This window comes from Lampris incognitus, chromosome 18 (genome assembly GCF_029633865.1).
Source record: "Lampris incognitus isolate fLamInc1 chromosome 18, fLamInc1.hap2, whole genome shotgun sequence".
Classification (NCBI taxonomy): domain Eukaryota; kingdom Metazoa; phylum Chordata; class Actinopteri; order Lampriformes; family Lampridae; genus Lampris; species Lampris incognitus.
In genome coordinates this window covers 39,593,373-39,606,052 of record NC_079228.1, presented here as the reverse complement: position 1 = coordinate 39,606,052, position 12,680 = coordinate 39,593,373, and the positions used below count along the sequence as shown (strand labels likewise).

Sequence of the window (12,680 nt, the reverse complement as noted above, 5' to 3'; positions counted from 1 at the left end):
TACCAGCAAGAGTTAAAGGGAACATTTACAAGATGGTAGTGAGACCAGCTATGTTGTATGGTTTGAAGACAGTGGCACTGACGAAAAGACAGGAGCTGGAGGTGGCAGAGGTGAAGATGATAAGATTTTCATTGGGAGTGATGAAGAAGGACAGGATTAGGAAGGAGTATATTAGAGGGACAGCTCAGGTTGGGCAGTTTGGAGCCAAAGCAAGAGAGGCAAGATTGAGATGGTTTGGACATGTGTGGAGGAGAGATGCTGGGTATACTGGGAGAAGGATGCTGAATATGGAGCTGCCAGGGAAGAGGAGAAGAGGAAGGCCAAAGAGGAGGTTTATTAATATGGTGAGGGAGGACATGCAGGTGGCTGGCATGACAGGAAGATGCAGAAGACAGGAAGAGATGGAAACGGATGATCCACTATGGCGACCCCTAACAGGAGGCGAGTTTTTTTCCTAGGATAAATGCGGAAAGTTCCCGCCCTCAGGCGCTAGGATTGGCCAGATCTGCCTGTCAGTCAAGGCCGATGTGAGCGCGCAACAACCAATCACATTGTCCAAATATTTTGAAAACAATGGCGGACAGAACTATCTCTGATGCGAGACAAAACAAGGTACAACAACACCGCTATATGTTTGACATTTGCTAGCTAGCGAACCCTAACCCTAGCCATGTTTGCTAGCTAACTGTTAGCCATTAGCCACATTTGCAACCAAGCTAACTGCCAACTTAACCGTGTGTGTACGGTAACAACATTACGTTCCAGAACAGCCGCGTCGGCCTAGACTGATGGGCAGATCTGTCCAATCCTATCACTTGATGGCGGGAACCTTCCAGATTCATCCGGGTTCATCATAGGAAAAAAATATTCGCTAACGGGAGCAGCTGAAAGTAGTAGTAGTAGATGGCAAAACCATAGAACTCTCTATATATGCTTTAAGCAAAGTAGCATATAGAAATTAAAAAGAAACGTAAGCGAAACAGTCAAGTGTAAAGTAAAAATGAAAGGCAACTTTTTTTTAAATAGTAAATTAACTTAAATGTAAATATTAAAGAAGTGATTGTATGAAGCTAGTTCCTGTTTTGTGGAGTGACAGGCCAAACAGAGCCAGAACCAGCTGATGTTTGTTGAGGCCGAAGGACCATAAACAGGCTGACAACTGAGTCGGTCTGCTTTCTACCATAGTTCTGTGAGTGGAACTGGTCTTTCTTCTCATCCAGAGCAATTTCAAACTGGAGAACCCATCCACCTTGAAAATTTATGGGGGCTAAATGATTTGTACACAATGCTTGATAGCAGAGCTGCAAACAAAATGGTGGCAGAGGAAAAGGTCATCAGTTTGCAGTGCAAACGCATTTTAAAAGTTTCTATAGGGTTTTTGGGGGTTTTTTTTTTCCAGTTTTGACAGAAATACAGATACCGGCTCACTTCTCTTTACTGCCAGGTTACGACACCTCTCAAATCGAGGGAGGCCAGATCCAATCTCGCAGAAAACATCAATATGATCAACCTGTGAGATTCGAATCCAGCTTGTGAGGCAAAAGCAATTTCTGTCCCCAACCGTTTCTTCTATTGACACAGCCATGACAGATAGACTCTGCTGCTTTCTGTGGTATTAACCAGCGGTTGCACATAACTGCCTCTCCAGTTGTTTATTTTACACTCTCACCAAAATGCCTTGGGGGGGAAAAAAAAACCCTTGCCTGCCATGCTGAATAAGGTTTATTAGGCTTTGTTGGTTTGACAGAGTGAAAATTGAAGCACTTCAAGCCGTTTGGTAGACTCGTTCCAAAGTTTCTCCAAAACTCTCATTAATATTTCACGGTCAGCGGAAGCCCACTTTCTGTCTTTACAGAAGATGGCGGTGACATGGAGCGATAGACAGAGAAAGAGAGAGAAAACCACCCAGGGCGTCTGCCTATCATGTGGAGGAAGGAGTGAAAAGATGGATTTATTTTCCTCTTTTCAGAACAGGGTCTGTTTGTGTGAATAGCGTTGAGCCGGTGAGGTTACACAGCCAGTGGTTTGAATGGAGATAAAGGACAATAGGTTGAACGGAGGATGGAACATAATAGTCGTGGCCCAGATGAATGTAAAGCCTCTTTTGGATGTGGCAACCCATCACAGGCTTATACCAAATCCTCTGCAGGGTATTTATGATAGCTGTTTAGCAGGCATGAAATATATGCAGCTGTGATTACTTTAATCAGACCCGTTTCGGGCGTGTTTTCATACATGTATGCACCGATGACTACCCTAAAAAAAAACAACAACAACAAAAACGATCAAGCCACCTTGTTCAGTTGAAATGCTGATGGCTGAGCCCTTTTTCTGTCTTCTATAGCTGTTGACTAAAATCACAAACAGATTTGCATTTCATTTTTAAGTTAATTTTTTTGTGGTTATTTCTTATTGTGTGTTTGTTTTTAAGTCTAAGATGCTAAGCCTATCTGCTCTTCTCATGAAATAGGCTGGCCAGGTGAATCCAGTTGTATCCTCTATGACACCTTGTGATGGAACCAGTTCATTTTGTTCCATTCATTTTTTTCATTCATCATCAGCCGCTTCTCTGGGGTCGGGTCGCAGTAGCAGTAACCTAAGTAGGGCACTCCAAATGTCCCTCTCCCCAGCAACGCCCTCCGGCTCCTCCTGGAGGATCCCAAGACATTCCCAGGCCAGACTGGACATGTAGTCCCTCCAGTGAGTTCTGGGTCTACCCCGGGGTCTCCTCCCAGTTGCACGTGCCCAGAAAACCTCCAAAGGAAGGCACCCAGGAGGCATCCTAATCAGATGCTCGAACCACCTCAACTGGCTCCTTCCGACACGAAGGAGCAGCGGCTCTACTCCGAGCTCCCTCCGGGTGTCCGAGCTCCTCACCCTATCTCTTAAGGTTGAGCCCAGACACCCTACGGAGGAAACTCATTTAAGCCACTTGTATTTGCGGTCTCACCCTTTCAGTCACTACCCAAAGCTCATGACCATAGGTGAGGGTTGAAACAAAGATTGACTGGTAAATTGAGAGCTTTGCCTTCCGGCTCAGCTCCTTCTTCACCACAACGGTCCGCTACAACGTCCACATTACTGCTGATGCTGCACCAATCCGCCTGTCAATCTCCCGCTCCATCCTACCCTCACTTGTGAACAAGACCCAAGATACTTGAACTCCTTCACTTGAGGCAACAATTCATCCCCAACCTGGAGAGAGCAATCCACCATTTTCCGGTAAAGAACCATGGCCTCAGACTTGGAGGTGCTGACTCTCACCCCGGCCATTTCACACTCAGCTGCAAACCCCCCAGTGCGCTGGAGGACACAATCGCGACCTCCATTTTGCTCCAATTAAGGGTTAATTGAATCTGAGTGAACAGAGACAAAGAAGGAGTAGAATAGGATGTCTTGATGCACGCTCAATAATCCAGGTAAGAACATCAAAGAATACAACGTTTATTGACAGATACGTTTCATCACTTAACTAAGGGCCCTGACACACCAGGCTGACAGCTGATGTCGGGCCGTCGGTGAGCATCTGTGACCCTAGTTTTTGCAGTGTGTCCCGCATCATCAGCACTAGTCGGACCCCTGTTGGCAGCTTTTCGGCTGATTCTGCATGTTGAATCGGCGGAGCTTGTCAGTGAGAGAGATCACTCTGATTGGCTGTTCAGCTTAGCGAATCAGTGCTAAGCTAGCGAATCAGGGCCATCAGCTGTAGTCTTTGCAGTGTATTGAAGTGCTACTTTTTGGCCCAGATGGCATGAGGCGACACAACAGTTGGCCTTCATCGCTGCTAGTCGGTTTGGTGTGTCTGGGCCCTAAGTGACATCTTCGGTCTAAACTGACTGCAGGGATCCCCACCCCTTATAAACAACACAGTACAATACAGTTGCCTGATGACCGAAACCATTGACCAGTTTCATATGGAAATATGGGTGTGACCACTAACTAGAGTTTTAAAGGCCACGTGTACTATGCACAGAGGTTAAGGGAATGTTGCAATCACAGCATTGTAAGATAGTGACAGATGTATAATGATCAAAACCAACGACCAGTTTCATGTGCAAATATGGGCGTGACCCTTAACTAGAGTTACAATGGCCATAAGTACTATTCACAGAGAGTTGGGGAATAGTTGCAATCGCAGCATTGTAAGATGGCGACAGATGTACTCTTAGCCCCCCCCCCCCCGGTTCAGGGATGGTTGTTCCCTTTTAACATAGATGGCCTCTTTGATTCCCCGTTCAAACCATCATTCCTCCCTATCAAGGATGTGCACATACTCATCCCTGAAAGAGTGGCTACTGGCCTGTAAATGGGTGTAGAATGAGGAGTGCTGGCCTGACGTGTTAGCTCAATGTACAAGTCACTGCAATCATCCTGGCACTTAACAGCGTACACTATATTGCGCTGCTTGTCCCAGGGGTCCTTCCCATTCCTTCTCCTCAAATTTTTTAGATCTTATAGTCTCTTTTGACCTCATTCAATCTGTTAAAGGGGCCACACATTCCAAATGTCACATCTTAGACCATGTACTTTCATCTGGTTTCTCTCTCAAGTGTCTTAATCTGGTAGATTTGCTTGTAACTGACCATAAAGCGTTTTTTTTAAGTTCCACGTCAGCTCTCTATCCCTAGTCACTATCCTAAAACATGCTCTCGCACTCTCAACACTCGTTCTGTGGTTAAATTCTGTGATGCTTTTATTTCGTCCTCCTTTAATTCCACTATATCCTCTCTCAGTCCAGATGCACTGTTAAATTCATTCAGTGATCAGTGCCTATCCATCCTTGACCAAATTGCACCGTTTAAAGCTAGGAAACAAGAATCAAATAATCTCCCCTGGCTGAATGATCACACACAAGCCCTTAAAAGACTCTAGAAAATCTGAATGACAGTGGAAGGTCAGCAAGTCCGAATTTGCACCTAACACCCTTAAAAACCAAATGTTAGTTTACCAGAAAGCAGTTAAGGGTGTGAGATCAGCTTACTTCTCTGAATTGATATCTAGAAATAACTACAATCCTAAAGTTCTCTTTAGGATAATTGATTCTGTTATTAATGATCCCTCCACTTCTTTCTTTTTTTTTGAACCTGATATTGCACTGTCTGAAAATGTTCTCACCTATTTTGTATATAAGGTAGAGAATATCACTTCCGAAATGGCCCTTGTATTCTTTCCTTTCCCCCATGTTATTTCTGCCTCTTTTACCCAGTTTCAACCCATTACAATTTCAGTGTTAGAGAGTACAGTGTCCAATATGAACTCCTCCTGCATCTTTGACATCATCCCCACTAAGCTGCTCAAGGAGGTATTTTCCACTGTTAGCCCTGTTATGCTGCAAATTCTTAATAATTCTCTGGCGTCTGGTTCTTTTCCACACAGTTTTCAGTATGCCATTGTTCACCACTTGCTGAAGAAACACAATTTGGATCTCCTGTCCTTATGTAACTACATACCAATCTCCAAATTGTCTTTTGTATCTAAGGTTCTGGAGAAAGTAATTTCACCTCAACTGAAATCTTTTATGAACACTAATAGTTTTTAACCTTTTCCAGTCTGGTGTTAGAGCACTTCATAATACCAAGACAGCTCTAGTTAAGGTTACTAATGACCTACTGCTGACTGCAGACAGAGGTGACTGCTTGAGTTTAGTTCTTTTAGGCTAAAGTGCTGCCTTTGACACAGCCCATCACATTATCCTTTTACATCGCTTGGAAACTTGAGTTGGCATCAAGGGCTCGGCTCTTAGTTTATTACGCTCATACCTCTCCAACAGAACTTCTATTTTTTTGGGTAACTACTTCCTTGATGGCTCAGTTGAGTTGTGGTGTCCCTCAAGGCTCAGTTCTTGGCCCCCTTCTGTTTTCTATATATAGATGCTGCCTCTTGGCAAGGTTATTCAAAATCATGATGTGTTTTACCATTTTTATGCTGATGATACTCAGTTTTACATGCCACTAAAACCCACAGATCCTAGCAGCCTAGCAAATCTCATAACTTGCCTCTCTGATATTAAATCCTGGATGTCTCCAAATCTTCTTCAATTTAATGATGATAAGTCTGAGGTCATTCTGTTCAGTCCCCCAAATTCCATCAGCCCTTTTGCTACTAATCTTGGTGGTCTATCAAATAGTCTTAAGCAGGCTGGTAGGAATCTTGGGGCAATATTCAATACTAACCTCTGTTTTGATAATCGAATCAAATATGTTGTTCAGTCATGTCTTGATGCATGCTCAATAATCCAAGTAAGAAAATCAAAGAAGGTTGAATCAGTTCATCTGGATACAGTGTTTACGTTTCATCACTCAACTAAGTGTCCTCTTGAGTCTAAACTGAGTTGGTACAGTTCATTGTGTTTAAACTGAAAAGTGATGAATCATATATGTCAATAAACGTATCCGGATGAACTGATTCAACCGTCTTTGATGTTGTTCAGTCATGTTCTCTTAAGCTCAAGGTAATGTGTCAAATTAGGTCATTTTATCAGTTGCTGGTCTACAAAATGTTGTACATGCTTTTATCTATTTTTGGCTTGATTATTGCGACACACTTAACTTGGTTATCAGCCAGGGCTCCCTCCGCCTTCAGTTGGTACAAAATGCCGCTGCTTGGCTCATTACCGGGACAAAGAGCCATGATCACACCACCCCTGTGCGTGCCTCCTTTCACTGGCTCCCTGTTAGATTTCGAATTGATTTTGAAATTTCATTGCTCATTTTCAAGGTCTCAAACGGTTTTGCTCCTACTTACATTTCTGATTTATTGACCTGGTATACACCCTCTTGAACATCAAGATCTGCAGATGGAGGCCTGCTGGTTATTCCCAGGTCTCGGTTTGTCACAAAGGGTGATGGGGCCTTTGCTGTTAGAGCCCCCACACTATGGACCTCTTCCTATTGAACTCAGAAAAACTAAGTGTCTAGCTTCTTTTGAACCTCTTCTTAAAACTTTCCACTTTGTGAAATCTTTTGGAAATGTTTGATATTTGTTTTTATTTATTTATACTTTTTTTTTATTCCTACTTATTTGGTCTTATTCTTTCGTTGTTGTTACCTCCTCTTTGCTCATGTCGTTTGGTCTTATTCTTATTTTTGCCTTGTCTGGTTTTATTTCTTTTGTAAAGTACTTTGTAACATTGTTAAGAAAAGAGCTTTATAGAGTTATTATTATTATTATTCATTCATTCATTTGCCCTGCAACTGTTTTAATTTTTGTAAGAATGTGTATTATTCTGTTGTTATTAATATTTGAATACTTTTTACAAATATCAGCTTTGAGACTACTTAACCAGGCGTCCCGCTGTACGTCGTACCACACAGTATGTTGAACCTTTGTCCCGCATCCCACATATTGAGTGAGCGTCCCGCGTTTTGACAGAATTTAAAAAGTGCACATTTGTCTCTTTAAACATTATCAGTGTCCATTATTATCCTCAGGTCATCTCTGGCATTCTCCGCTTAGACGTCGCTCTGTCATGTCACACAGTTTGACTGGTCTTACATCAAAAAACAATAACAAGGCAAATCAAAGATCATTCTCATTTACCTTTTTGTCATGCCCATAGCCGTTTATTTTCTAATCTGTTTTCAAGCACATTATATAAATCATCTTTCAGCTATAATGGGTGAGATATAAAGATGCGTAATGAAGCCCGGTACACATCACATTATATTACAGTTCTGTACCGTTTTGCATTGGCAGCCCAGAAAGAGTCGACATGGATCGGTTTTGTGCCATCTTATTTGGACTGTTTGCATCTGGTCACGCAAGGACTATTGAGAAATAGGTGTTGTTATTAAAACAGTCTAGTTTGTCCGTCTGTAAGGGGCTGAATGTGACCTTGATCATTGTGTTTTTGGTTCGTTCGGTTTACGTGCAACTGTAGTGTCTTTCGAAGTCCCTCTGTAATAATGAGAAATTAAAGTGTGTACACATTTTTTTATACGTGTATTCAAGGCTGCACTTCAGAACAAAAGAGAGAAATCTGTAAATGCTTTCTACTGATGTTAACAAAGTGAACCAGCAGTGAAGGCAGACGGTGACTACCTTGAATTTTAAACACAGTGTGTTGGTTGGACCACAACCGCAAAACAGAGCAAGTGCTTGTTTTGTTTTCCTTCAAAAAAGGAAAAAAATCTTTTTCCGTTTTTTTTTTTCTATCCAGCAATTAAGTGAGGAGACAGTCTCTTTATATGGACATTTTAGAGGTTCCCGCTACTGAGCAGAGGAGCTTTAGAGGCTCCTCCAAGACTCGCAGATCAAAATTTATGTTCTTTTTTAGCATTGTTAGTCTTAGTATCACTGCTGTTTGCTCAAGAATCAGCCCAAAAGGGCAATTTCAGTTTTCTTATTAAAGAGATGGAATTGTGGATGATAGATTCTCATTCTCTCTATCTCTCTCTCCCTCTCACTCTGTCTCTCTCTCTCTCTCTCTTTCTCTCTCTCTCACACACACTCACGGCTAGGCCTTCACTCCAGTACTTGGCAGCACACTGGCCTAATTACAATCCCTCTTTTATCTTTCCACCCAGGGGATGTACAGTTGCTGCAAGTTTGAAGATGAGACGGCGCCAGGAGGCATGAAAAGCACTCTGCCCCAATACCACACAGTAAACACCATGCCCCCAGCGCCCCAGCAACACCTGGTCACAGCAACCGTCACCAACACAACCGCCATCGCCATGGTGCAACAGCAGCAGAAGCACCACCAACCGCCGCAACAGGGGCAGGCCTACACCACCATTTTACCCGGGTCCCCACATACATCTGGCCATTCTGCTGTTGCCCTCGGCCCTTCAAACAGCCCCTTGCTAGAAGGTCCCATGCCCTGTTCCACCTTCTTGCCACGCCACGATCGCAGATTAGCCGTGGTTGATCGCTGGAACCGGCCCAAGCCAGAAAAGGTCTTGGCTGTCAGCAGTGGTGGGGGGGTCGGTATTGGGGGCCTAACTGGGGGCATCTCAGAGCTCCAGGCCCAGCAACAGTACCAGCAGAGTCTCAGCCAGCGCTGGACCCTGCCAGGAGGAGGTGCATCAGCAGGAACAGTAGGAGGGGGTGATGCAAGTCTGGATGAATACAAACGCTACTACGGTCCTATAGATCCAGAGGGGCTTGGAGCTAACAATGAACAACAAGCAGGGGGTGCCCAGCAAACTCCCAAAGCTAACCCCCGTGGCCCCAAGGCCTCAGGGATGTCGCGCCTGCCTCCGAAAGTCCCCCCGCAGGGCCTGGGACATCTAATATCCAAGCCTCCTCCGCCAATCCCTCCCTCTCCGCATCACAGGCCCTCGTTTTGGAGGCGAGGGAGCCTTGGCCAGGGCAGGAGAAAAGGCTCCGGAGGGCCCCTATATGAGAATATCCTACCACTGGGGAGGCGAGGAGGAGGGGGAAGATATGGAGCGAGGGACGGAGGTGGTGCGAGAAGAGGGCGGCGACCTCCCCCGCCTCTTCCACTGCCCATTTCCCTATCATCTCCGACCCACACTCCCACCACACCCTCGTCGCCCTGCCACTTCTACTCCTCATGCTCCAGTGCCTCATCTACCTCTTCGTCCACCTCCTCATCGTCGTCGTCGTCCTCCTCCATCTCCCTGTCCCGCTCCAACTCGCCCTCCTCCTGCACCAGCGACAGCTCCTACAACTCCTCACTGAGCTTCCGCTACCGGGCTGGAGGCGGCAGCGGCGAACGAGACTTTGCCACGGTGGATGACGACGAGTACGACTCTGACCTGCTGACAGAGGAGTCCAGCTTGCTGCTGGGTTCGCGGAGGAAGGCGCGGTCCCGCCGCATGTCATCACGCTCACTCCCCTGCAGCCCTCCTCCTCCACCAATTCCACCACGCAAGCCTCGCCCACAGAGGGACTATGTCCGGGAGAGGGCAGGCAACCAGCTGGCCCAGCTCCAGGAATGGTGGGCCTCATGGGGAGAGAGGGAAAGGGGAAGGGGAGGGGTGGTAAGTCGTGGAGTAGGGGTAGGAGGAGGAGCCGGGACAGCAAGAGATGAGAAGAGGCACCACAAAGACCGGGAGCGTGAAAGGAAGAGGAGGAAGAAGGGTCGCAAGAGGAAGAAGAGAGAGGAGCGAGAGAGAGAGAGGGAGTGCAAGCGGCGCAAGGGGAAGAAGAAGAGGAGGAAAGAGGAGAAGGCGAGAAGGAGAGAACAGAAGAGGTCGGGTCAGCAGGAGGATGGGGAAACGGAGAAGAGGGAGGAATTCAAAGTGGCTGTCCCAAACTACCCCTCCTACCCACCTCTAAGGAGAGACTCCTACCGCAAGAAGAGCGAGAGCTCCATCAGGAGCTATGGGTGGAACATCCCGGGTGATGAGGAGGAAAGAAGGGAGCGAGAGGAGAAAGAGAGGGATGAAGGGGAGGACAGCAGAGGGAAGGAGAGACACCACAGGAGGAGGAACAGCAAGCACTACCAGACCTCTGGTAGTAAACCCTCATCATCTGTCAAGTTCTGGGGGGGAGTAAACCCGTCAGGGGATGCCATACCTTCCGCCTTTCTCCCTCTGCTCCCTCTCTCCTCCAGACGCAGGAAGAGTAAAGGCTCAGACAGGGAGGCTATGGGGAGGGAAGGAGAGAGGAGGCCACTCCTGGGGCGGAACATGAGAGGAGGCGAGCTGCCTTCCAAGGAGAGGCTGTCCTTGCATGAGTGGGATTCCGAGGTGGAAGAGGATGAGGAGGATTCTGAGAAGGACAGGAGGAAGGCGGACCGAGGGAAGAGACGAGGAGGTGAAGGAGGTGGTAGGACAATATCGGAGGAAGAGAGAGAGCAAGATAAGGTGGTTGGGATTTACTCTGACGACGATGGCTCCTCAGGAGAGTTTGGGAAGTTTGAGCGGTACTGGGAGGACCATGAGGGCAGAGCAGTGGGTGGGATTGGAGGAGGGGGCTGGTTTTTCAGCACCTATCCCTCCCGAGACAAATCCGGAAGCATCAACAGCCGGGATGACCTCTTCCTGGGGCAAAGTGAGGGGTGGGGGCTGGGGGAAAGTGAATGGGGCTCTGGCGGCGGAGGAGCTGGAGACAGGGCAGAAGAAGGATGGGGTTCGGGATCCCACTGGCCTCCACCTCCGCTCACACCACCTCCCCCCCGACGCTACTGGTCAGTGGATAAGCTCCACATTCAGGACGAGAAGAGGAGCAAGCGCAAGTCCAAAGACAAAGGGAGGGGCCACATATCCTGCCCCGCCTGCCGATCCCCCCACCGCCACCAAACGCATTCCCACTCCTCAAAATGGCCGCGGGCGACCTCAAGGAGCCAGGAGGAGCTCTACCACCACTGCCAGAGTTTTGGTGGTCCCCCAAAATCTAAACGTCACACATCGTCCATGTCCAAACCTGACCACCTGCAGAACCAGTCCAAATCTGGCAGCCAATCCAACCTCAGTGTCCAGCGGACTCAGAGAGTAGACCGCGAACGGGACAGGGGAAGGCAACCCTCTCCGCCACCAAGCCTCATCCCCAATTTGCCACCCCCGCTCCCTGCCCTCCCAGCTCCCCCGTCCACCTCTCATCCAATCCATGTCCCTCCCCCTACCTCCTCCTCTTCTGTCTCCTCCCCCTCTGTAGTCTCATCCACTCCAGGGGCCCCGCAGCCCTCCTCCATGGCTTCGGCAAGTGCCAAGCTGCAGTACCAGAGACTACGCTCCGTACCGCAGACCCAGAGGTTTCCTCAGTCGCCCCACTTACCACTCAAAGCCAAGAGCATGTGCTCTCGTCGAGGCTCGGCCCATTTTTCCAGCGTGGAGAGCGAAGTGTGAAGATTAAAAAAAAAAAGGCGGGGAGGGGGGGGGGGGGCCCAAAGGTGAGAAGTTAGGCCAGCAGGGTTGAAGCTAGATCTAGATCTGAGACAGCCCGGGGAAAAGTTCACCAACTGGGGGTCACTGTCGTAACTCAGCAACAGGAAATGACAGCCGAGCTCAGTAGGTAAAGTCGGCGTACTGAGCCCTTTTATAAAAACTTGCACAAACAAACAAACAAACAGACAAACAAACACACCAGAGAGCCAACCAATATCTACAGGGCAAGCTAAAGAAAGACAGCTGCGATTTTCAGCTTGCCGTCTGTTCTTTGACTCCTTCCAGCATCTGAAAAGCTACGACCATAATGACAACGTGCGATCACTGCACCGGATTATCCCACGCCACATTAAAGGGAATCAGAATTTTAAGTGGTATTACTGAAAGAGACTCCCCTTGCAGCAGACTGTGAAGGGCTTTGGGTGTTGATGCTCTGGAGTAGTTCAATGCTTACCGAGGGCTCAGGAACTTTCTGTAGTATATGTACTGTGTATTCTCGCTGCTCTCTGAAGCCTCTAACTCAGAATGGTGTTCTCAAGTAAGGAACACTGGTTTTTTTGTTTGTTTGTTTTTTCCCCCGTTAGACAAAATGCTGAGCCCTGCTTTTCCTTTCTCCTTAACAAACTGTTTACACCCCCGCAGAACTGTGACGCACAACCGAGGTACCGCTGTTGTGTACGATCAACAACTTCTCGTTTCGGGGGAGAGAAGAGTTATAACCGCGTTGTCTTCTCTTTTTAAATCTGTAACGCCATCTCCAGTTATATCTGCTCAGCGCTTCTCTGCATTCGCACTTGTCCTCTGCCCCCTTTCTCTTCTTCATTTTACTCTCATTGGTTTCCTGCCTCTCGTTCTCTCCTTTCCTTTCTCCTCTTCTTCTATCCC

General features: G+C 47.2%; 1 protein-coding gene across 1 annotated transcript in view; it reads left to right on the top strand.

Annotated features, from left to right (window-relative positions):
• The window catches only part of grin2da (glutamate receptor, ionotropic, N-methyl D-aspartate 2D, a), a 48,292-nt gene extending 36,536 nt beyond the window's left edge, over nt 1–11,756 (top strand). The window contains exon 5 of the mRNA XM_056298066.1: nt 8,526–11,756. Coding sequence (XP_056154041.1) covers nt 8,526–11,756 — 3,231 coding nt within the window. The remainder of the gene's footprint in view (nt 1–8,525) is intronic.
• The last annotated feature ends 924 nt before the right edge of the window (nt 11,757–12,680 follow it).